Genomic DNA, 25,996 nt, shown 5'->3' on the forward strand with positions numbered 1-25,996 from the left:
CGAGGATTGCTTGTTATATGACAGACAATCCTTTCTGGCTTCTGATGGCTTTCTGATGTCTTTTTGTATTCCTGTAGCATTCACCAAACCTTGATTTTTTTTTTCCGTCATACTTTCAGGGGAGCTTCTGAATATCAGCTCTAGACATTGTCGTATGTTGTATGTTCTAGGAGGGGTAACATCATTTTCAAGACTGGTCATATGTGTGTGTATTTATATATATGTATTTCAGGGTGAGGGTGGGGAGTGTTAGTAACTCACTGGTAAGCCAACGAAGCTGCATTCAAAAGGCTGCTTCTCTAAAGTACAATGCAGCACTATTTTGGCTACTAAACACCCAGCTTTTGATGTAATGATGAACCTGGGTGTATTAACAGCATTCAGAGCCACCTACTTATATACATATATTGTCACTTTCATCATTTTTGTAGCAGTCAAACAACCCTGCGGCCACTGTAACATCTGCCCAGGTGGAGAAGGCATTTCAGGCAGATCAGGAAGGCACTCTGAGATTTCGAGTTCATTCACAGAGATACGAGATAAACTTCAAAGGTAAAAACTTTGTTTGTAATTTAACACATATGACGTATTGCTGACTCCCTAGTGTAGCTTCACTCCTGAAAATGCCTCACGTATCCTCATCACTGGCAGAAGTAGCTGTCTTAGTCAGAAGAAACACTGATGTTTGAAAGAGCTTGCTAGAAAATTGCTCGTCTGTAAACTGCAGAGGTAGAGGAGATGCTGCTTGTGTCTGAAAGAGTCTAAAATGGAGAATTATATAATAATTTCTCATTCTTTTGTTTAACTTTGTGGATTCAAATTGCTGGAGCTATTAGAGAGCTGTACAGTTAAAAGAATAAGAAAAAAATAAGTCACAGTATTCAACAACAGAAAAGGAGAAGTATTAGGATGATAGTTTGAGGTTAATACCCAGGACATGGTGCATATGCAAGGGAAGGGTTGTGAAAGAGGAAAAGCAAAATCTGAAAGAGGCTTGGATTTGCTGAGGTTGCTGCAGGAGGAGAGCTGCATGAGAGAAAGCCTGTGATTCTCCTGCCATTCAGCTGTGAGCTTGTTTCCAGAGAAGGACATTATTTGGGTAATTCATTTTTTCACAAGCAAAATACACGAGTGCCATTCAGACAAAGGAAAGAAAAGAGCTATCATGCATAGGTAACGTTTTAAGTGAGCACATCCCTTTTGAGCCACGGAACTGTGTTAGCCCRAAAGTTGCTGTGTGACAGAATTGAAGGAGAAGCCTTCGCAGGCTACAAAGAGGAYGTGTGTCTGCCCTGCTCGTGCTGCCAGTCCAGATTTAATGTCACTCGCAGACAGCAAGTCAGAGCAGGCACTGGTTAAGGCATTGCATAGCTGGGTTGGACAACAATTTTTCTTAGGGATAGTGTGCCTCACTATGCAGGAGCAGCTATACAGGGTCAGGCTGATACATACTAGCCTGTCTCCAGCCATGGTTGATGCTGGATCCCCAGGGAAGAGGAGAGGGCTAGCGGGGAGTGGTACTTTGCTGGCATCCAGGGACTTGCAGCTCAGGGACTTCCTAAGTCTAGGGTAATGTCTCTGCAGTTGATGGCCCTGGCYGGATTTCTTTCCTTCTGTGGGTTTTTTTTTTCCTAGTCTTTCTTGACTTGTGTAAGCTTAAAGCACCTGTATCATTTTGTGGCAGTGGGTTCCACAGCCGAGTTACACATTCCTTGAATAACCACTCTAAGTCTGGATGCATTCATGTTTTCTTTCAAGGCATGATCCAGAGAAACCTGCACACTCAGACGGCAAGACGAATCTGCCGGCAGTCACATGACACCTCCAGTGGAGATGGGAGCCAGCAGGAGGAAAGGTACCAAGTGCTGCATTTGCTCGTTGGCAGCTTTTTGCTACCGTGTCTCTAGATGGCAGTGCCTGTTCAGTTTTCAGTATCTGTTCCGGGAAGAGGGAGGCTGTGGCAGTGGCTGCAAGCTGGGCAGAGCGAAGCTCCTTTTGGGAAAGGTCTGACAGAGAGCGAGCTGAGTCTAATTCTGCTGCTGGTCTCCTGGGAGAGCATGTCGGCCACCGCAGTCCCCAAAGGGCTGTGCCTACCGCTGGCGAGTTGTGCTCTGGTACACGGGTGGTTCACGAGGTGGCTGGCAYATGTGTTGTGCCAGACCTAAGCTACTCCACCTGTCATGAGGTGATGTGACTCRGATGACCAGCCATGCACTTTGAGATGTTTGCCATCCCTTCCCTCCTTCATCATCAGTGCCACAAAGAACAGCTCCACTTTCTGAACCTGTGAGGTGAGGAGCAGCAGATCGGAGGTACCTTCTAAAACACGATCATCTTGGAYAGGAAGTGGGAAGGCATTGCAATAGCAGTACTGGGAAGAAGAGGAGGTGTAGGTGGAAATGGAGGATGGAAAGAGTGAAAAGGCAGAGGCTAACCAGATGCCGATTTACTTTTTCATTCCATGTACATATCTTACTTCTCTGTGCATYATATGCTGATGCTCACCCTGTGGTCAGTACGGATAAACGCTGGTATTGGTTGGATGAATCTAATCAGTGGATTGAATATGGAGAAGAGGTAAGCATCTTTTTCTTTTGTGTCCGATGCCATGTGCTAGCCACCTAGCAGAGGCTACTATTTTTCTTTCTTTTTTTCCCTGCGAGCAGTGCCTTTCACATATGTCTTGGATATTCTCTCAGCATTTCCACACAGCATATGTGCATTTGACATACTCAGCTGCCTCTCTTAAATATAGTCGTACCCCTCAGGAGCCTGTGAGGTMTAGATCTAAACACTTTATTTTTTTGGCCAAAACAGAACCTTTCAGATTGCTTTTGTCTAAATAATTTTTATGATGTGTGTTCATCTGTGAGGAAAGTGCTCTTTTCTCTTGGAAATCCTAATAACTCACTGAGGAAGAGACTGCCAGAAAACTGTCCCAAGCACTGACAAGGAACAATAACAAAATACCACCCTTTAGGAAGCCCTGGTGATGTTCTCAAACCTCATTTGTAAAGCTGAGAAGGAGATGGCATGCATCACAGTCCACAGAGCCCTCCCTGCAGTCCTCCCTCCCTGCCAGGCTTAGTTCAAGTGTGCTATGMTGAGGAGCAGTGACTGGGAACAAGTGGTGGCAGAGTACAGAAAACAGATTCTGAGGGGCAACACTGGGTGGGAGCTTCTGCACTGGCAAAATCCAGGTTGTAAGCAGTTGTTCTTGCCTATCTCCTGGTTAGCAAATCAAATGCTACTCTCTAGGCCCATTAAGTGAAAACTTGCATCTGATGAATATTTTCCTTCACTTGTCCAGTCTCCAGACCACTGTGCTGCCACTGTAACCTCTGCTGAAGTGGAGAAGGCATTTCAGGCTGACCAGAAAGGCACTCTCCGGTTTCGAGCAGGTTCTCAGCGCTATGAGATAAACTTCAAAGGTGAAGTATCTGTTTGCCCAGTGTCTAATGCAGTTGTGATGTGACTGGCACTGTAGTGCAGCTTCTCCTTGGGGAGGGCTTGCAGGCATGAGCGCAGAGAGCAGTGGGGGCACCTTGTGTAATGTCAAACTGAACAGGATCATAGGACAGAGTGGATTGAAGTATGTGTGCAGATGTTCAAGCAGACTAATCAGTGCAGGGCACAGCCTAACTGGAGGAAGCAAAAAAAAGGTGGAGGAGTAACTATAGTCRTGGGGCAATAGTAGTGTAATGTGGTGTTGGAGTGTGTGCTGCAGCCTGCGGATTCCTGCCCCCTGCATCCAAAAAATCCTGTGCAGAAGCATGATGTACAGGAAAATACTCTAGCTGGGTCTWAGTCTGTTCATCTGCAGATCATCTGCACTTGAGAAAGAAAGAAAGACGTGAACAGGATCTGAGGAGCATACACAGAAGTTCTGGGAGTTTTCTCGGGTGGGAAGTGGAGGGGTCACTGTGAGCCACACTAGTGAAAATGGAGGAAAAAGACATTTCCTCAACTCCCAGGGACAGTCCTGTGCTGGTAGGAAGGCTGGATTACTGATCTAACACATCTTGGAGTTTTGGTGTAGGCTTTTGATGAGAAGAAACCAAGAGGTAGCAATAAGCAGCTTGATGGCCAGCTGGCTATTAGAACATGTACAGAGATTTGCTATTGTTGACAATGAGATATCTCAAGTAGAAGTATCAGAGTAAAAGATAAGGCAGAAGGGTCCCCAAAGTGGAGAAGAGACTTGGAAAGAGATAGCACTGGGCTGTATAAGATGACTTCTTTTCTAATGGATAGCAACATCCTTTCCATAATTTTTGGTGCATTGTGTTTTCTTTTAAGACATGGTCCAGAGAAATCTACTTACTCAGCAAGTGAGGAGAATCTGCCGGTGGCCACCAGATGCATCTGATGGAGATGGGAACCAGCAAGGAGAAAGGTACCAGGCAATGCATTTGTTGTTTAYTTCTGTCTAGTAAAAAGATGGCAGTGCCTACTCATTGGGAAGATCTCCTCACTTTGGTAGGATTCTTTCATTCAGTATCTTCTGGTAGTACGATTATAGATAGTCTGTGCTTCAGATATCTTACTGGTAGTGAGTTCTGCAGCAGCTCTATGACATGGTTTGTTGGGGGTTTTTTGGTGATGCTGCGGAGGACTTTCTCCAAATGCCTGAAAACAAATTAAACAATCTTGTGCCATCTGAGTACCAGCAGTCYGTGGCAATCAAACACTGATGGAAGTAGGAAATGCTCATCATCAGTACTGGAGATGCTATGCTTGTCTGTATGGGATTTCCGTACCTCTCTCAGACAGGACTGAGCCTAGTCAATATTAGAGGGAGGTCATTTGCCTGGTCAAGTTTGCTACTGTGTAGATCTTCTGTGAATATGTGYGAGGTCCTTGAAACATCCTTGGTTGCCTGCTGTCTTTATTGCATGATTTGTTTGGTCTTTCACTATGTTCTTGCAAGCTGGTGTTTGTCTGGGTAGTTGACTCAAGTGTCATGTTGGTTCTCTGCCAGACAAGCCAGTGGATGCATGACCACACTCAGTTGTCAGGCCAGGCGCTGAGTGCCAGCTGAGTGTGTAAATGCAGGTACCTCTACACTACGCATCCTGTCGACCTCCCCACCAACACACAGCAGGGCTCCAGTGGCTGGGCCTCCATGGGAGAGGGCAATAAGAACTCCAGGTGTGAGAGGCACTGGGAGAACTGCCACTGGCTTGGGAAGTGGGGTATCTCGGTGGGGTAATTATAAATAGGATTTCTTGGCTCCTGTGCTTTCAAGGCCTATYGCATATGGTCAGACCGGTCTTTTCTCTGCACTAGCTGCTGGCTATCGGTGAACTCAGCAGTAGTAGGGTCCAGACCCTAACCCATAGTGCAGGGGAAGGGGAAAGYGACAGGGAGCATGAGTTTGGGAGCGTTGACAGGAGCAGGTGAAGATGGAAAAGAAAAACTTCTGCTTTCTACTCTGTATGTCACTTGCTGATATGCTCTTGGTGGACAGCACAGGACAACGCTGGTATTGGCTGGATGACTCAAACCAGTGGGTGGAGTATGGGGACAAGGTGAGTGTCTCTTGCCCACACACCCAACACTGTGCACCAATTGCTTCTCAGAGGCTATTTTTCATAGTCTTCATGCAGAAAGTGCTGTTTCCATGCTTCAGATTTTACCTCAGTGCTTTCCTAAGTGACTTGGGTTCTTCTGGAATGTTCTTGTCCCTTGGGATTTTATTAAGACTTTGAGGAAATAACTCTGAGGAAATTTCATAACTGTCATATCTGAAATCCCTCATCTGCTAGGGCAGATTGAAATCTTTCTCAAAATTGGCTTTGAATGAACAATTTTTATCATTGTATTTGTACATGAAAATTGTTGCTCTCCTTGGAAAATCTTGACATTTGATTTAAAAAAAGGGGGGACTACTTTAAAAAAAAATTAAATTAACAATACCCTTAAAGATGCCCTTGAAGACTTCTCAACTCTGTTAGAGATCCCAAAATGTCTTCCGTGATGAAAAGTGCCCTGGCTGCATCTCAAATCTCCATGCTGTGGTCTGCAAGGATGGGAGTATGAGGATTTTGTGGGGCTGCCTGAGTACACAGCACCAAYCCCAGTATTTCTAGTTGGGCTATGGGAGGGAGCAGTGGATTGTGGCAGGATTTCCAATGGAAAGCTTGTGGCAGACTAAAGCAAATGATGAGACCTGAATCTGGTGATGGGGGAAAAAACCCACCTCAGCTTTTCTCCTTGCTATGGGCTAAATCCTGCTCTACAGCATGCATGCAATTTCATCTTCACCAAAGGCTCCTGTCTTGGATCATGTCCCTCTTCACTTTTCTAGTCTCCAAACCACTGTGCTGCCACCGTAACCTCTGCCGAAGTGGAGAAGGCATTTCAGGCTGACCAGAAAGGCACTCTCCAGTTTCAAGCAGGCTCTCAGCGCTATGAGATAAACTTCAAAGGTGAAGTATCTGTTTGCCCGGTGTCTAATGCAGTTGTGATGTGACTGGCACTGTAGTGCAGCTTCTCCTTGGGGAGGGCTTGCAGGCATGAGTATGAGAGGGCTGGGAAGAGTTTTGTGGGTTGTAGGAGGTCACTGCTGTGGCAGCATGGAAGGCAAGAGGGAAAGGATGGGATCCCAGAATGGAGCAGGCTCAAGGACGTGCACAGATGGTGGTGCAAGGAAGAGTACAGCTCTAGACTAAGTGGAGGGAGGAGGAAGGGGTGTGAGCTAAGGACAGGTTTTAGAGCCTCTTGACTGTGACCACATGGTGCAATGTGATGCATGACCCACCCTGAGCCAGGCTTTTCATCTGTCTGGCCAGGAAATCCTGTGTATAACACTGCTAGCACAGTGCAGAGCACTGGATGAGAGTACATTTGCTGTGTTCTGAATATATCTGACGTACTGTTGAATGAGACTACTTACTTAACCAAAATAAATTGTTGAGTAGAAATTTCTGTGCCTGAACTACTTTGTCTGAGGCACAAAGAAAAAGAGGGAGTCACATCCCCCACATCTCAGGGACCTCTACAGGTAACACTTTATCCCAAAATTTGTTTAGAAGGAAGGGATTGCAATGACCCTATTCTTACTTTGTAATATTATTACTGGAACAAGAACTGAGATACCAAGTAACAAGCCTTTGTTGGTAGAAACAATGTATATAGCCATCTCACAGCTCTAGATCTTTTTGTCAGGGTAACTCGGGGAAGAAAAGAAAAAGAAAAAAAATGCCCCGTGACAGAAAGAATTGAAATCAGGCAAAACCAGATGATGATGATGAGGTGTTCGTCAGCTGTCAGACAGGTCCTCCAAATACTTGGACAGAGTCATTACAACTGACAGTGAAAAGAAAATGGCACAGGATAAAGGGCAGAAGATTAGCCACCAAAAGAAATTTACCCAGACTTTCTTGCTTTCCAATATATGATGTGGAGGAATTTCTTAAGGCAYATTGGAAGACCACTTGTTTTCTCATGGACAACATACTCAGGTGCCAAAATCCATTCTTCCAATTATGAATGCATTCATGTTTTCTTTCTAGACATGCTCCAGAGAAATCTGCACACACAGATGACAAGACAAATCTGCCGGTGGCCAGACAGCGCCTCTGATAGAGACATTCAGCAGAAGAAAAGGTACCGAGTGCTGTATTTTCTGTTTGGCAGTCTTTTGCGACTATATCCATAGATGGCAGTGCCCATTCAGTTTTTGGTAGGAGAGAGCCTGTGATAGTGGCTGCAGGCTAGGCAGAGGGAAGCTCCTTTTGGGGAGGGAGGTGAGCCCATGTGTCTCAAGCCACCTGTCGTGGTGCTGGCAGGGAAGGAGATCCCAATTCTGCGTAGCTGGATGGGGTGAGCTGGTGAAGGTAGGAACGCTCACCAGCACTCGCGAGAGCCATGGCTGTCACCAAGCCATCCTTGTGGCACCAATATTGGTCCTTCTGCTGCTCCAACAGGTCAGAGGGAGGGAAAACCAGGTCTGGCCTGGCTGCCAGTCCCCCAGCAGGCCTATTTTCTTCAGATAAGATAGGTATGGTTGTGTTACCTGGGCTGCTACAGAAAAGGAATAGTGAGGAGCAAGTAGGGGGGGTGCATTTCAGTGGAGCTCTAGGGCACCTTTTGTGCCTAGGGCACTTAACCACTTAGATGTCTGTGGAAGGGTTACATTTAGCGGTTGGCCTGTATGTTTTGGACTCTGCTGGGTAAAGCAATGTGGCTGCATTCGCATGACTTGGTGACCGCCTGAGACATGAGCTGTACTGAATTTGCACAGGGGATAAAACCTGCATGCCCTGCCAGGTAGCCTATGCTGGTGGGCAGCCAACAGGGAGGGAAGCAGGACTCACCTGGCACCTTGGATGCTCAGGATGTTTGTTAACATAACGAGCTAGGCTGGCACTAGGACCTTCTCTCAGGACAGGAGTGACAAGGTGGAGGAGTGCTGCTGTGGGAGACAATAGGGGTAGGAACACTGGTAAGGTTGCAGGTTTGGGGTCAGAAGGAGACAAGCAGTTGGAGGATGAAAGAGCTGAAGGTGGTTGTGATGAGGTGTGGGACTGGTGGAGAGCTAAAGGAGGGAGATATTGGACAAGACATTGTCTTATTGCCATTCACAGAAGACAAACCTTAACCATAAGTAGCCTATAGGATCTGTTCGGGCCTATTCTTCATGGGTGCCTTCAATGCAAGCGGGTTAGATCTTCCTCCCCCAAGAAATCACAGTGTAATTACAGCTGCTAGGTACCTAGCACAGGTTGCTGCCCCCAGCACAAAGAGCTGGAGGAGGGTGAAAGGAGCAGAGAGTATGGATTTAAATACCTTGGAGCACACTGAAGGGCTGCAGCGTTATTGGTCACATTAATTGACATACTCGTTGCTGAGTTACTGAGTCTTTCTGGGACTGCCAGAAACTGATCTGTCTTTGTTGTTGTTGTTGTTTTACATGGTTATGTTTCTCATCTTTACAATCTGTCAATCATTGATGCCTGCTCCATGACTGAAATGGGAAGCTGCTGCTGGTATTGGCTGAATGGGCATCGTTGGGTTGAATACGGGAAACAGGTGAGATCTCCCTCTTATTCCAACACATTATGCTGGTTGCTGCCTTTCTGCTTTCCCCTTCCCCAAAAGTGTAGTGGCCAAACTATGTCAGAACAGGTACATCTAGTTCTGGAGCCCATCTCCTTAACTGGATGACATTTTTTCCAAGAAGGTACTCACTGCCTACAACGATTTTTGACTTGTGGATCTCCTGCATCACAGATAGTATCTCTATGTATAATAGCCCTGGATGCATTTTTCTTTCAGTAATTATTCCATCAGTTTTTTAAACCTCTATAAACTTTTAGCAACCACAACATCTTTTAACAATGATTCCCACARCTGAACTAAATGTTGCTTGAAGGAGAGTCTCCTTCAACTTGTTTTGAACTTCTCACTTGCTAGTTTTATTTAATAAACATCACTCAGATATCCTCCCAGTGGTTTTTTTGATGATCTCACATATTTCTGTAATTTTTGCTGATTTTCATTAATGCTCCCAGGAGATGCAGTTCTGAAAACACGCTGCCTTTACAAGTGGCTGAGGGATTTGTTGAAAACATTTCAATTTGAAAATTCTGCATGTGTGAAAAGGATCTTTTTTCTGCATACTTTTGCTGAAAAACAAGGCCCTGGAAAACACCTGCTTTTCCTCCTTGGGGCCCTGGGAAACACCACCGTTTTTAAACTTTGCTGGAAATAACCCAGGAGCCTTGAATCGCACCTCCCCCTACAGGGAGCCTCTACTCTTTTACCCCTGGGCAYTAAGAGGTGGGTGAAGGAGCTCCAGGGAGTGAAGTGGATGGTGTCTGCACAAGGCTGGTGAAGGGAGGTGACATGCACAAGTAATCAAACTGGGAGATAGAGAGGAGATGTGAACAGGAGAGAGTCCCTCCAGTCTTTGGTGGTGGAGAGACTCATAAAGACAGTGGAGAGAACTGGCTGTGGGATAGAGATAAGTCTGTTATCAGGAACAGTTTAGATCACTGGCTTTTCTCCATGACTTGTATAGATGCTAAATCCAACTTTGCTATGTGTGTGCAACACCACCATAGCCCAACATGCATTTCTAACAGATATCTCTCTCCTTTATAGCACTCAGACCAGTGTGCTGCCCCTGTATCTTCTGCAGAGGTGGAGCTGTTATTTCAAGCTCATCAGGAAGGCTCCTGCGAATTTATAGTTGATTCACAGAAATACAAATTTGATTTCAAAGGTAAAAGATCCGTGTGTTTAACACTTGAAATACTTATAGGGAAGCTAATTATAATGGTTCTTTCCCTGAAAGCCGTTGAAGCTGCTCTTATGCACAAGTACAAGAGCTGTGGGGGAACATTTCATGGGGTACAAACAGCATCTCTTAGGACAGTAAGAAGAGGAAAGCAAAATAATTTAAATGTAAAATGGATAAAACATAAGCAGCATTGCAGGAGAAAATGGAAATAGTTTTTGAAGACTAATTGAAACTGGAGGTGGCTCTGGTCTAAACAGGGTGACTTGGATTTTAGAGTAATATCTCTGTCTTCTTAATGTGACACCATACTCTGCTAAGGCTGTAAATATGGGAACATTTTTACATGTTTATAACTAGGAAATCAAGGTCTGAAATGCATGCATGTGGAAGAAAATGATAATGAGACTAACTGATCTTAGATATACTGGCCCTTTTGTACATACACAGTATAGGTGACTGTTGCATGCTTTGTAATCTTGACTTTTTGTATGAATGCAATTTACCATGATGCACAGTGGATATGACAAGCTAGTGACTCTGCTTTTCCTTGTGTGTGAATATGCCATACAGCTAGGTCCTTTTCAAGTAGAAAAAAAGTGCTGCAGCCTTGCTTTGGGGAAAGGAACAGGGAAAAAGAAATAGAAGAGGCACCAAAGCACAGGGTAATTGTGAACTGAGTTTTGAGTTTCTATGGCATAAATTCTGCACAAAGCTTAAAAAGAGATTGTGTGCAATGACTGTTGCTCATGATATATCGTATTTAAGGTGGTTGCAAGCGCTGGAAAGCAGTCTGATGTTAAAATGTGTGCATGTCTTATGCCTGAAGAAGAGGGTGTACATTGCCACATAATATCTTGAAATCCAGTCTGAGGGAGCAAGAGTTGGGTAGAATGTCTCCCTTCTTATGTCTGGGGCTAAAGAAAGAGCACAGCTGCTTTGGAGGCCCTCATCAGCAACTAGAAAAAGAGGGAAGCTTGTCCAAGATCTCTGCAGGGAAATGAGCTCTAAGCAGGCCGATTAATTAAAGGGCTCCAAAGGTGGCTGAGCACAGTCTCAGAAGCTCATTCTGTAGTTTTCTTCTCACAGCTTATATCCTTTACTGTGTTCTTAACTAAGCGTATGGGGGCTTTTCTCCTTATGCCTTCCCTAGTGATAAAGCTAAGGCTGAGTAATCTGATACAAACCAGGCATATCACTGTGTGGGRGCTGGTGAACCCAGTATTCACAGGAGAGGCTGCGAAACTCTTAGTGTGTCTGTATGCAGCAAGATCAGGGCTTCCTGAGCTTCTGAGACATGAATCGTCTCTGAGCTACAAGGTCCTTGCCTGACATGCTTAGCACAAGTTGCTAGGTTTGTGGAGAGCAGCAGGAATTACCATGAACATTTTTAGCAAACAACRAAATAATGAGAGAGTCTGAGACTGGGAGGTCAATGTGAGGCACTATATCACTGTTGGAAGACAGGAAAGCAGGAAAGATGTAGCATGAGTAAAGTAGATTCCAGATACCCAGAGAAAGGGTTAGGTACTTTAAAGAGTCCTTTTCTGTGAGGCAGATCATAATTCTATAAATCAGATGAAAAGTCAAATGGCTATTGCCATGCTTTAACTACTCTGAGTGAGACGTGGTTGAAAAGATGTCCGCAAACCTGCCCAAAACTTTAAGTGCCTGTCAGCGTTTGCCCTGTGCTGTCACTCTGAGATCAGAAGAGAGGAAGAGGGATCCTTCTTTTAGCATGACAAGATGACCTCGTGCTAGTCAGAAGATAGATTAGCAGCCTATCAAATCTTAGCGTTTTTGGAGACAGACTATRTGAAGGGAAGAAGAGGTGAAATCAGATGATGGTGATAACTCTTCAGTCACCATTAGAACATGAAACCTCTGCACAGATCCCTTCATGCTGTCAGTAAAATGCCTAAAGCAGAAATGGCGCAGAGTAAAGGAGGGGCTCCCTGCAGGAACAGCACGAGCTAAGCTAATCCTGCTGTGACACATTGGGAATGTGCGGCAGAAAAGAGGCTCTGGGAAGGGCATTGTTTCACTGTGTTGCACAATGACTTCTGCTTTCCTGGGCAACRCTCCCAGATGGCAAAGGTCTTCTTGCTAATTCGTGGTACTTTTGTGTTCTCTTTCAAGAAATGGTCCAGAGAAATCCGAATACTCAGACTGTGACAAAAATCTGCAGGAGTCCAAGTGCTGAAATGAGTGGCAGTAGCGAACAGGACAAGAAAAGGTACTGGACATTATGTTCATTATCTCCCTGTCTGTAAAATACTAGCTATTTACTGAGTCCTCTCCTGCTTCAGTGTAATTCATTTATCTGCTGGTTGYAGCTTCATGCAGGTAAGTAGGATTTGACAGTATGGGTAGGTTCTCACTGKGACAGGCGGGGGAATGCACTAAGGCAAAAGTCTCAGTGACCTGGATACTACTAGAGCCATTCTTCACAGCTGGCAGGAAGTTAGATGACTGAGGGCATTCAACTAAATCTATCAGAAATAGAAATTTCTTAGCATAATGGCATTTCCTTTTTTTTTTTTTTTTTTATTTATTTTTTTTTATTTTTGTACATCCCTCCGTCAAGGCTGGTCCTGGTCACTGTGTGAAACATGTGGTCCAAAGTAGACATGTGTAGCTATATAGGCTGTGAAAAAATACCCTTTAGTCTGCCACACAGCCTGTTACTGAGCTGGGGAAGCTCAAGGAATAAGCCTGGCGTCCTGATTTGTGGATGTAGTAATCCATAGTGAGAAGAAGGGTGAGACTGGAGGAATGGCACCTTGGTTTGGGAAGATGTGTGACATTGTTGGAATAGACCTTCTAGCAGTCAGGAGAAATAAGAGATTGGAAGAAAGCAAATGCGCTGGTTAAGGTGCAAGGCAGACATTGATAATTTGACATTTTTAGTTGACTTTTCCTTCTCTGATTCCTCTCCCAGTGGGTTGAATTGCATGGTCCTGCCCTAGGCACCTAAGCAGAATCATGAAAAGGAGAGATGTACTAATTTCTTAGGCTCTCAGTGGGTATTGTGCGAACTGTTTGTACCATTACATTTTCCTGTACCTCATGGCCAGAGGAAGTTAGTATGGCCTGGCAGTGGTAAGGATGGGTGATGCTATTTGAAGGGCTATTTGTACTTTCTTCAGGCACACTTATGGGCRTGCAGCCAAGAATGGAAGGAAAAGATAACACTTTGCTGAAAGCACTGTGTGATGCATCCTACTGCAGAGCATTGCTACAACATACATGGAAGTTCTCTACTGGTGGCTTGTATCAGCACGGGAGAAAAATTTATAGAGAATATAAAGAGCTAGGATTTTCTGAGGCAACCCCTGAGCTGTAGTTTATATCTCATGACCAGGAGACTGCCTCATGGAAGTCCTTTGAGTTTTCTAATCTTGTTTAAACTTGTTTTAAACAGACAAACAGATGCTATTCACACACATCATCTGTTTCCTTCAGACTGGGACCATTCAGCACTACCAGAAACAGGATATGAGGTATATATATCTGTTCACATCTGTCCAGGGYTTGATTCTGTTAGTTTTCAGCTTGCAAACATGTCACTTCAATATGTACAGCTGCAAGAGGGACAAGGATAGATGTGCCATAGCTTCCAGGAGACACAGGTTTCACTAAGATAGTTCACTTGCACTGTAGGGGCTGTACATCTAAATGGCCATTGCGTAGAAATGTTCATTTGTCCATTGTGCTTTTGATTTGACCAAGAAGACCACTGATGATCTGGAGGTTGAGTTCAGTTCGCCTTGGCAGTGGTCTATTCACAGCACTGTTTCTCCTTTAAAACTCAACTCATGTGCTAGAATTTCAAATTAAAGCAAGTGCTTTAGGGTGATCATCAACTCAATATTGTTATTATGAGATTTAGATTTTGTGTATATTTGAAACATCAGATGGTGTCATGACAAAGCTCATTGATGTCTCACTACAATAACATTAGGACTTGYCTACTAAAGGGAGCTAGTGCACGAGAAAGGTAGGTGTGACTTGATGTGGAAGAACTATTTCACTTTCTCCTCTCCAGATATCTATTCTGAATCCRGAGTGTCTTTGTATAGCTTTTTTTAGCTTATTTTTGACAAGGATATCTCTGTGTGCAGAACAAACATGCTCCACAGAAAGCAATAGTTCCTTTGTATTATAGACAAGACCTTGGAGTAGGAGATCCGAGTACATTTGGGATAGGGGTGAGAGCAAGGAAAARATGAATAAGTGAGAGAAGGCTCCAAAAAATCTTCAACAGTGATAGCAGCCACAAGGCTTTCCCTCCTCGATGGGTGGGAAGGACTGGGGAGGTGTAACTTAAAGCTCTTTAACATGTTGATCTCTGTTGTGTTAATATTTGCAGTTAGTAGAAGTCAGCCGCACTGCCAGCAAATACAGAGAAATTGAGAACCTATTTCAGCGGACAATGAAACATTACAGAATCCACAGGCTCCGGAGAATTCAGAACCCGATGCTTTGGCAGTATTTCCAGTTGTTTGTATCTGCTTTATTGCATTCTTCCGGTGGCAGCAGARCCGTTCTGATAACTGCTAGGCCCTATCCCTTGCTTAGCTGTGTGGGTGGTTCCCCTCTTGGCAAAAGGAAGACCACTTCTCTCTCCGCTCAGCACCATATCCAAACCATCACGGGCGTAGACTAATTTCTCATGAGTGCATTGCTCTGATTCTCTGATTTAAGAAAGCAAAATAAACAAAATCTAAAAAGGGTGGGAAGAATGAAAACATATTTGCAGTCCTGTGAAATTGGACCTGAAATTTACATAAACTTTATGTTTTATGAGAAAAAGGTAGTAACATAAAAACTTTTATTATGAAGATGGCTTTTATAACTCTAGATTTTATACTTGGAGTTCATACAGATCCTGTTTTGTAAATCTGGCGTTGTAGAAGCCATTTTAAAAATATTAGGAAAAAACAACAACACAAAGTATTATAAATTCAAACTATACCTAACAGTTTCTGGAGTTTCCTCTCCGTTGGTAGAACAACATGGGCAAATGTTTCCTTTGCTATTGGGTTTCTCAGAACTGCAAAAATGTTCTCATTCAAAATAGAGAAGACCAGAGTTTTATTCTCATGAAATTTGAGATGTTGATTAACCATAGACAGAGGAATGGATGGACTGTTTCCCCAGGACATGGGAGCTCTACATTTAATCCTAGACTTAAACTGAACCTAAGTGTCCCTGTTATGGTTGTCTGTCCTTGTCATTGCACTGATGGAGTTTGGGACACGGGAACATGGGTTTGAGTACAGTAACCAAAGATGCCATTCTGGATTTGAAATTTTCCAAAGAAAATAGTGCCAAAACTGGAAAACTGGAATATTTCTGCAAAAAGTGACTCCAGCTGGCATTAGCATTTTCTAGCAACTCAACAAAAAAATTTAGTCAAAACCCTGCTAGAGAGTCTTTTTGTCTTTAGGTGTAGAATCTTCTCATGTAAAACATTGTCAGAACTGAACAGAGCCTGAGGAAGTGATGGATAGGTTTTACTGACCAGTAAGGGGATGGATAAAATTGATCAGATGAATTTTACCCCTTCAATAGAGACAAGAGCTGAAAACTTTTTGATGCATCTAACCAAGAGACTACTTGAGCTCTTCTCTGAGAATATAGTCTGAAATTGCAGAAAATGTGGCCTGATTAATGGCCAATGTGTTATGTTTATCAGCAAAATTGAGGTCCAAGACCAAAACTTAAGGTGCTAACCCTATTAAGAATTAGTGGTGAAGGCTGCAGAGGGAGAGATTGCTCTTTGGCTGTGATCTATTGCCTTATCTTTGGAAAAGGTGCAAGTTGCACCAGTTTGCTACATATTAGAAATTCCATTTTCTTGTTTTGATTCTTTTCTCCATCATCAGGATGATCTTGTATTTCTGAAATCTCTCCTGCTATACTTTCAAAGTTTTTTGGGGAAATATCTAAAGCTCACTGGTAATTTTTGCATTTGTGGTGGCACAGGGATTCCTGTTAGCTCCAGCTCAAAATTCTCCCAGTTCTGCAACTTTGGCATGGAAGAAGGTCTAAGAGACTTTCCTGAGGATGGAGGCAGGGAAGGAAGGGGAACGACTGGGAGAGACAGCATGATGTATAGTAGTCATTTTAACCTTCTGGCACTGATGTGAGCCAGGAAAGAATGGAAGCAAACTCTCTTTGAAAGCCATCAAAGTAACAAGCAGCCTCTTCAGCCATGCCATCAATTCTAGTCATCTGAGGGTCCTAGTTCAATATTTCAGCATAAGAAATAGTCAGCTAAGATCAAATCTGATGTCACTAAAGAAAGAGGGGTTTTATTTCCCCTGCTGTATACTCTCTTTCTCTGGTAAGGAATACGTACAAAGACAATATTAAACTGAGACTGGATGTGAATATCTGGCATACCTGCCTTCTGGTAGCGTGCAGGAAGCCACCATGCAGTTTGATTTCATGTGAAAGGCTCTGTCCTGACATGTGAGAGAGTGGAAGGCTTGAGTGAAGGAGGAGAGAGTCTAATCTCATCTCATTTGCCTCTTCTCATTTCAAACACCATCACCCCTGGTTCAGCGAGGCATGCAGAGATTTACTAGGGGAGGCTAAAGCAATGTCCCAGTGCGTGCAGTATGCGTGTTTTTCATCATTTGATGAAAATTTGTGGGAGAGGTCAAATGGCTACATATTCTTTTTGTTCAGCCATATGATTTGTAATCTGGTTGGAGCTTGGAACCTGAAGTAGACCCAGAAAAACAAGAGATGTTTGTATGGGAGTATATGAATCTGCTGAAACTTCAGATCGTTTTTTCTGTAGGCAGAAGGAGCAGATGAAAAAGAGAAGCCCAGGGCAAGAGGTAGATGAGCGGCTCCTGTTCCACGGCACAAGCTCGTCCCACCTAGCTGCCATCTGCGAGCAGAATTTCGACTGGCGAGTCTGCGGGGCTCATGGGACGCTGTATGGAAAAGGTAGGAGGGCAAGAGCCTGTGTTTCAGGGCAGGTCCAGCCATGGCGAGGAGGCAGGGAGGGGTCCCTGAGCGATGGCGGGGTGCAGCATGCTGAGACAGGACCTCTGCTGACCCAGGAGAAGCTGATGCAGGGGCTGCAGCAGTAGGCTACCGATGCTGCGGGCTGCCAGTGCCAGCCAGGTCTGTGGGCTGCTGTGAGGGGACTGACTGGTGCTGACACCACTCTCCTGTCCACCTGCCTCCGTGCGCTCACTGCAGGTGGTGTCAGCAGCAAGCGTGCTTCTGGTGGGACTGGAAACATCCCTCCTTGCCTCCAGTACCTGCTGTTAAGCAGAACTTTTGGTCAGGGAGGGCTGCGAGGTGGATGGAGAAATGGCACCTGGCAAGGCTGTGTTTAGAGCTTTGTGGAGTGGGAACGAGAACAAGGTGCTTGCTGACTTGGTGGTTGTCAAAGTGCCAGTAGCAGCTGTTTGTTGCTTTGCTTCATGTACTAATACATTAATGTATTTTCTTACATGTGGCTTTCTTTGCTCCCTAGGAAGCTACTTTGCCAGAGATGCCAGTTATTCTCATCAATACTGCTCATCCGGCACTGGTCACCAGAGCATGTTTGTAGCTCATGTTCTTGTCGGAGACTTTGTTCAGGGRMACWSAKMMTWYCTTCGTCCTCCRCCCAGACCGGGGAATGTAAACAGGCTTTATGACAGCTGTGTGGATGATCCAGGGGATCCTTCCATCTTCGTGATCTTCGAGAAGCATCAGATTTACCCTGCCTATATTCTGGAGTACACACGTTCATCCCAATGAGGATGATGTCAGAGGTAACAATATCTCATCTGAAAATGACACTTAAACCTTAGAATTTTTTGTTGCATATAAGAACTTTACTTCTGACTTCCAATTACTCTTCAGTTCTGTTTCTATTGCAAGAGTGGAAATACAAGTAACGTAAATTATGAAATGACTGGGTTCTTTATGAGAGTTGTTTTCCTCATAAATAGATGGTGGCAGTTAAATTGTAATAAATAATGTTATAATGACAATGTGATGATCATTTTCATGTAAGTGTGATGTAGATTTAAATGTGCATTATGATTAATTTGTAAAACAAATTACTTCCATTTATAGTGTGGTACATAACTAGATGTTGGTTAGGACATGTTTGAGAGAATTAATACAGAAAATAAGGAAATGGAGTAAAAAAAGCATACTTGAGGGGTGATTTTTTGGAACTGTTTTTCTACGAAGTGAAGCTCATCAGCCTCTTGTCAGCGTAAGAAAAGTAGACAATGGTCTGTAAGCTGTTTTTGTCTTGTGGTTTGGCTGCTTTGAATTTTGTGGTGCGAAAAGGTTTTTAGATCATATCCTAAAGGGGGGTTACATCATGTTCCCTTATGGCTGTGCTGGTCCCATTTGGTTATCTTGCAGTAAGAGTCATAAGGACTGCAACTCAGAAGAAAATTCCTGGAAAACAGAGAAGTGATTCATCGGTCTTCCTCAGTCTGCCTTGATCATTGGTAGTATGCTAAAGATGGAGTAGGTAATGCAGTGCACAACTAGTAAAGGGTCTCTGCTGCACACAACATCTCTGAGAGAACTGGTAGATGTTATAGGCTATACTGATAGCCAGTCATGTCAAAAATCAAATCAACAGTAATCTCTTGCTCTTCTAAAAAGAGCAAAGTTGTTACCCTGAGTAGTTGCGTCCTTCCTGGCTGCAGGCTAGGAATCTTGGGATCTTGCTTTAAGGGAATTATTTTGAAGTTTCAGATAGTAAAATGGGTTCACACCAAGTGAATTCTTATTGGATTCGTAGTAGTAGCAAATTTGTATCACACATTGCTGCAGAGATATATGGCAACCTGATGTCTGCCTGGCCCCCAGTGTAGGTCACAGCACCAGCAGAACTGAATGTTAAACCTGGAGCTGAGAGGGAGCAGAGTCATGGTGCCTTTGCAGTGAGCTGTTGCATAGCGTTTGCTTCTGATTAGGGAAGAGCAGACTCTTCTGCACCTGCATCAGAGTTGGTCACATCTGTGGGTAAGCTGGAAGCAGCTCCTTTGAGCTCTTTCCTGGTGCCAGTCCTTCCTCTCAGACACCTTCTCCAGGAGCAGCCCCGTCTCCTCCGGTGCCAGGAGCACTTCAGCCTCCAGCAGCAGCTCAGGCCTGTAAAGTGGCCGAGAGTGCAGGGCATTGTGGTTGTTCTGAATGATCTCCGCTCCCCGGGGATGGTGTCTGCTGCCCTCTGCCTAGAAGATGAGTTTGGAATCACATTGGAAATGCCAGCTGGACACCAGGAACCACTGTGAGGAGCAGTTGTGCAGCTCCTGCCAGTGGGAAAACCCTCCTTGGGGGATGTGGGAAACCAAGGCTGGGAAACATCCTGGGAGCCCCATAATTAACCCTGGAGACATGGTTTTCATTATTTGCTGATCATACCGCTGTCAGCACTGCTTATCCTCTTCTACATCAAGTCTGCTCATCCYGCTGGTGACACCATATCAGGCTCCTTGCCATGGGATGACTCCCTTTGCCAGAGCAGAGCTTCCTCAGGTTTAGGTCAAGCAAACTAAGGATATTCCAGCTGCTGAATTTAGACCATCACAAGGCCATGCTATAAGCAGGGAGGAAGTCTGAAAAGAGTGGAGTAGCAGTCCAYAGTGGGTCTCTGCTTGGAGCACAGAGTCAGCACTTGGAAGAGTGACTTGGGAGATAATATGGCTTTGTGAGAGATGGCCAGCAGCATAACCACCCCTGCTTCCCCCCTACAGACTGAAGTTGTTYGTGAGTTATTTTAAATAGCCATGCAGTCACCTGGCACTTCTCCAGGTGATTCAGAAATGTCTTGGCTGTGTATTCTCTGACTGGGATGGATGGAGAGGGCTTCCTAATTCTGCCATCCCAGCTTGTAATTAGCAGCTGTAGGAAATACTTTAAGTAAAGTAACCCCTGAAATGAGCAGCTGCATTTGATGCTTTTGCACCTTGTATCATTTCTGTGGGCAGTTGGGTGACTTGTCCATAAACTCAGGTTTTTTTCCTGACTGAGTTAATGAAAAGATTTTTTTAAAAAATCCTCTTCTACATTAACTGACATACCAAAACTAAATCTATTCTTGCTCCTCCAAACCATCAGTCCTACTAGGTATTGTATTTACTGGGATGTTTGCTTCTCCCTCAGGGTTTATCAGATTTCACATACCAACCTCTGCAGTGTTCCTGTCTGTCTGGACAAAGAAACCTGGCTGAAATAGTTCCATTGATATGACTGGGATATGAATTTCATCTTTGTATAACAATCCTTGAGCCTCATTTTAATGGAATACTAGTTTCCAGTTCAGGGGTGGAATTGTACATGTGTCTGTGCATCTTAGATGAACTCTTGCCATCACTGGGTACAAATATTTCCTCTACAATGCAGAGCACTCCTGAGGATTTCAAGTGAACTACTTCCTGCGACTGACCACATAYATACTCAGAAGTCTGCAGCTATAATTTTTGTGGAAGCCACATTTCAGATTCCCAGTTTAACAAAAATACCCTGTGTCAACAGGCTTGTAACAGAGCAAACACTATTAGTTAAATCACAGACAGGTAAATAGCTTATTTCCTTCCTACTCTGTTGTTAAACATCATAAATCAAAATCTAGTAATCTCATTCCACATTTTTTGATGGTGAGGCAGAAAGGAGATGACTATACTTTTATTTCACAAATGTATTGCTCAGAGCATTTTGTTTTTCTGAATGCTTGCAGACTTCACTTTTCTAGCAAGTACTGCTAAGCTGAACGTAATGTCTTTTCCTGCTGTTTGCTGGGTATCTTTCTCAGCTCTCCAGCAGGCTTTCGCACTGTGGGTGCTACATCATTAGAGCACATTTGCTGTACAGGTGGACAAATCCCAAAGCAAAAGCACTCCGGTGCACTTTTGTAATTCAGTTGCATTTCAATTTAAGTGTATGATAAAGGRAAACAGTGGCCTCCATTGACATGCAGGAGGAAATGATGGAGATGCACTTTGACCAGTGGTGGAGTGTACCTACTGGTCATAGACACCACATTTGGCTTCAGCATATACACTGCAAGAGGATTTGGTATCTGCCAAGTAGATAAGCTAATGTTTAACCATCTGGAAAGCCTCATGTAGTTTAAACTGATTATTATTTACTCACACACAAGTGCACTCACTGTGTCCATATATGTAAGGAGATGAGTGTAATAAACGTAGCTATTTTCACTGCATGGAATTTCTGACTCTCATGGGAAGCAGCCTTTGGTTCCTGATGGTCTAGATCAAGCCCATAGGAAATTTCCCATTTCTGTATTAACTTTGGGGTTGAGGCTGTCCCAAAGTGTTTTTTTTCCCGTGTGCAAACCTTTGCCCAATGAGGTTCCTAATTGAATCACAGAACAAATAATAGCTGTAATATCTTTCCTTAGAAATCATCCTATGCAATAGGAAGATCTTGTCTGTAAATGAATACATTTCAGGGTGACAACTTTTCCCTGGGGAAGAATCAGCTTGTTGTGGGGGTAATTCACATCATGTCATATGGAAAGGAGCTTATAGGGAAGGAGGAAACTAAGAGTTTGGTTTGGTGCTGAGGTAGAAACCAGAGGAGGAACCCATCTGCAGACATTCAAGCACACGCTCAAGAATAGGGGGTGCTGGATTGAAAATAAAGGAAATACTGTTCCACAGCTGAGTATTAAGCACTATTTCTGTTTTTAAAACTGTTCCCAGTGCACTAGAAATCTTGGTTCTAGTCGCATCCCTTCATTCATTGCTATTTATTTCCTGTCTTTGGCCTCAAAATAGCAGAAGTTAGTGCCTACCTCGAGCTGTGGGGCACCCCTTCCCTTCCAGCAGGGTCACATGTCCAGCACCTCAAATTACCCCGGTTTCCTCAAATACTACTGGCAATAGTTTAAACTACAAAAGCCAATGCTTTCAGCCTGCTTCTGACCATGGGAAGGATCCTCCTAGGTCCCCAGATCCTCACAGGTCTCTGAAAATCAAAAAAGCTCTCCCTTTAGCACTTCACTCGCAACCTGGTACACAAAGTGTAACTTCTGATGTAGACAACCACCAGATTGTTGAGGACCTTCAAAACCAATTGCTATTCAAAATGTCAGAGCTAGAAAATCTATTGACAGGATGACAGGGAAAGACCTTTGTTAATAACTTAACATCAGCTCCCAAGTCTATTCAGTCTCATGTACAGAGATGTGGCATATTCATATCCTCAGATGATGCATATGTGACTCAGGGAACAAGTAGTGAAAAGTAAAAGCTGAATATAAACTATGGTTAAATTCAAAGGAAAAGAAAGCTCCCTTTGGCTGCTGCTGCAACAGGTGGGAACCTGGCTGGATTCCCAAGCTATGACCACAGAAATAGCCAGTTGAAGATCCTTGATCAGAAAGGCAGCAAYAGATATTACTATCTTCCAGCCTGCAAACAGCAGTGAGACCCAAACCATGGTGCTAGAGAGYAATAAAGCAGGAGCTGAAAGTGACCCAAAAAGGAAAGATACTGCAGCTAGTCCTTCAATGACATTTTTATGGCCTTATAGCCATGGCAYTGTGTAAGCACAAGGAAGGACCAGATAAATGCTCTATGAGGCACAGGTTTAGTCCATGCATGGGGAAAGAATTTAAAATTATTACTGATTGTTGTACCCTAGGATCCCTCTGAGAAGAACACTAGCACTTGAAGTTGACTGCRTACTCCTTCCAATGGTGAGGAGTAATTTAATAGTAGCTAAAAGGGAAATGAAGGCTCAGATACTGCATAGGAGCATGTGAGCTTATGCTCCTACACCAGCTAGCACGCTAGCRTGACAAACTTGCTGTACGTATGTGGCACCCAGGCTGCCACCTGGGTAGGTAAAGTCYACTGTGAAATGGATGGACAACCACAACTTGCTCACAGTCTCACAAATAAGGGAAGTTTGGGCAAAAAATGGCAGGTGACCTGATTTTGAACATCAAACATTTTTTGGGGGGAAATACATGCCTACTTCCAAGAGAGCCAGAATTTACTTATCACAGGCCAAGGGGTTTCTTACCTGTTGTCACCCACAGATCCAGCSCTGGGATTGTGCCACGATGCTCATACCTTACCGTCACTTCTCTGGCACTAAATACAGCTGGGTGTTCAAAAGTCAGCTTAAACCAATTAAAATTGCTTTTGCAATCCTTCTGAAAAGARTAAAGGCACTTGAGGGAACTAGAAAAATAAGGCAGAACAAGAGAGGAAATCAGTGGTCCTACCATGTATTTCAGGTATTTCACTTTTTCCTCTTTAAATTKTCTTAATTCTTTACTGTATAACACATCTCAGCCCCAAAGCCAGAGAATCAAAAGTTTCATAATAATGTGCTATAGCCACATGGCAGTCAATTGGAAAGTAACGGGATTATTTAATATTAATCCTTTCTGGTTTTATTAGGATTTATTAGCAATTGCAGCATAGCTTTGTACCCGAGACCTGTTATGATATCATTTATCAGTGGACCCCATGCAAAGTGGAAACCAGCTTTATCTCATTTGACTCGGGCTAGAATTTCCAAGCAGCTACACGTTGCTGCAGGTGACAGAATAAAAAAAAAAAGTGCAGGATTTGTCCGTTTATACTAGCTTTCTCCTGCTCTCTAGTATTTCTTTTGAACATACAGTTTTTTTTGGAGCATACCCCTCGATCCTTACTGCTGCTCATCGTTCATGGATCAGTTCGTTGTTCAGAACTCCTCRAGTTCCCCAGAGCAGAGGCTTGGATTCAGCTGACCCTTATGCAGGAGGCAGTGCAGCATCTGTACAAATCTCAAATCCCTTCAGTAGAAGTGGGATCTAACCGTGCTTAGTTTTCTTCAGTGGATAGATTTAATTTTCTTTCTTCTTCCACCGGTTYCAATCTCTCACACTTTAACATGAATTTCCTCTGTGCCTTGTTTCTGTCTTGCACTGGATAAAAACACATCCTCTTTACACAATGTTTACTGTAGCGTCTTTATTTTTGTAAATTAAAAATAATTTTTTGTCAAACTGAAAGTATCATAAAAACGCTGTAATTTATGAAATTAATTATGAACTAATTCTAAACAAATCTAATTTGAATAAATTCTAAAATTGCTTTTGCTATGTAGTGGCATGCATAACAATCTGGATTTCTTGAAAACTACTTGTTATTGAGCAAAATACATTTTATCTGAAAAAACTAATAATTTGATTTTTTTTTCATTCTTGTAACCAAGCATTATAATAATGTGTAGGCCTTAATAAATGCCATATAAAAACAGGTATCCTTAAATAGCAACAATTCCATTTGTCAATAAAGTTGTTTCTCTTGCCCAAAATTGGGCCTTGACTTCACAATGCACAGGCTGGGTACGCAGATGACAGCAGGCGGGAGGAGACCCTTCTACAGAGGCTGGAGATTACTGTCTGGCCTTCTGCTTTTGTTAGAAACTGAGCCCTGATGAACAGTAGAAAGGTACGTGTGCTCAAAACACCAAAACAACACAGCGTCCATTCTCCAGCTGAGCTTTTTTCTTTTCTTCTTTCTTTCTTTCTTTTCTTTTTCTTTCTTTTTTTTTTTTTTTTTTTTTTTTTTTTTTTTTTAAGTATTTTCAAATATTCAATTCCTTCTAGGAGTACCTATATTTTTTGCCTCATTAATTGCTCTTATTTTTCAAAGTTGAGTGAAAACAAGTCCTACGGCTTTAGGTCAGACTCAGCTGGATCTTGTTTTACTAATGTTCCTGGTAAATAAATTAGCGAGTGCTTCCGTACTGAGTGCTTCCGTACTGAGTGAATTAACTAGGTTTCCCAATTCACTATGCATTTACTGGGCTAATGTCTGTGTTTGCTCTGTGTTTCCTAATGTGGGCAAGGCTCACAAAAATGATACCACTAATCCAAATTCTTCTGTGTGGTATTGAAGTAATGCTCTGGCCACTTCCCTTACAATTTATTTCGRCTGCTTAGTAACGGTAACAATAGTCTGTCAGATAGTTGATGCCTCCAAAGGGTATTGAAAACTCAGTAGTTTTAGCTTGATGGCCATATAGAATTCACTTTAGTGCCCAGTGATGGATGCTTCTAGTTGTAATGTGTTTTTTTTTTTAAAAAAAAAAAAAAAAAAAGGAGAGTTTCATATTTCAGAAGTCTGACCTGCAATGCACTTAGTATATTTTTCAGTGGCATATTTTGAGGTTTTAGCATCTCAGCAAAGCATCTTTCCTTTTCCTCTGAATTCTGAAATCACATCCTTTCTTACATTCTTCCCTCCTCCCATGGTTTTCACTATTCTCTTTCCTGAGTGACCGTTAAAAATATTATTTTTTCTACAATGATTAGAAAACCATGTATCCAGTGGCAAGCACACTTTTTTCTCAACTTCTTTAAGCAAACTTGTTTGTAGTTATGCACACATACACTGTGAACATGAGTTCATGTCAATGAAAACTTTTATTTTAGCTAAAAGAAGCCTGACCACCTTTAATTTGCAGTTTCATTAGCAGAAATTCATTTACTGATGTAATGTTAYAATTTTTACATTTCTGTGTGAATGAACGTGAGAGCACAAGAGAACTTAGAATAAATCTTGAGATAAAGATTGAGAGTAATGCATTTCCTTCAAACCTGATAAAGGAGAGACTGGAAATTACACAGAGTAGGACAGTTGTATGTAAGCTCCAAACACCCTTACTGTCTTAGGTTTCTCCATTTGCATAAACGAATGTTCTAGAAGGGAACTGTGACATTTGCTTCTCCAGCTGGTG

General features: G+C 43.2%; 1 protein-coding gene across 1 annotated transcript in view; it reads left to right on the forward strand.

The window, feature by feature from the left end:
* The window catches only part of LOC146585607 (protein mono-ADP-ribosyltransferase PARP11-like), a 22,134-nt gene extending 3,671 nt beyond the window's left edge, over window positions 1-18,463 (forward strand). Inside the window, exons 3-17 of the mRNA XM_085322545.1 lie at window positions 432-552; window positions 1,759-1,855; window positions 2,517-2,577; window positions 3,311-3,431; window positions 4,300-4,396; window positions 5,471-5,531; window positions 6,311-6,431; window positions 7,518-7,611; window positions 8,985-9,036; window positions 10,111-10,231; window positions 12,386-12,482; window positions 13,671-13,749; window positions 14,619-14,749; window positions 17,061-17,212; window positions 17,751-18,463. Of these exons, the coding sequence (XP_085178671.1) occupies window positions 1,761-1,855; window positions 2,517-2,577; window positions 3,311-3,431; window positions 4,300-4,396; window positions 5,471-5,531; window positions 6,311-6,431; window positions 7,518-7,611; window positions 8,985-9,036; window positions 10,111-10,231; window positions 12,386-12,482; window positions 13,671-13,749; window positions 14,619-14,749; window positions 17,061-17,212; window positions 17,751-18,019 (1,551 nt within the window). The 5' untranslated portion in view covers window positions 432-552; window positions 1,759-1,760 and the 3' untranslated portion in view covers window positions 18,020-18,463. The remainder of the gene's footprint in view (window positions 1-431; window positions 553-1,758; window positions 1,856-2,516; window positions 2,578-3,310; window positions 3,432-4,299; window positions 4,397-5,470; window positions 5,532-6,310; window positions 6,432-7,517; window positions 7,612-8,984; window positions 9,037-10,110; window positions 10,232-12,385; window positions 12,483-13,670; window positions 13,750-14,618; window positions 14,750-17,060; window positions 17,213-17,750) is intronic.
* The last annotated feature ends 7,533 nt before the right edge of the window (window positions 18,464-25,996 follow it).

This window comes from Rhea americana, unplaced genomic scaffold (genome assembly GCF_003343005.1).
Source record: "Rhea americana isolate MKP2758 unplaced genomic scaffold, rheAme1 scaffold_79, whole genome shotgun sequence".
In the NCBI taxonomy this organism is placed as follows: Eukaryota; Metazoa; Chordata; class Aves; order Rheiformes; family Rheidae; genus Rhea; species Rhea americana.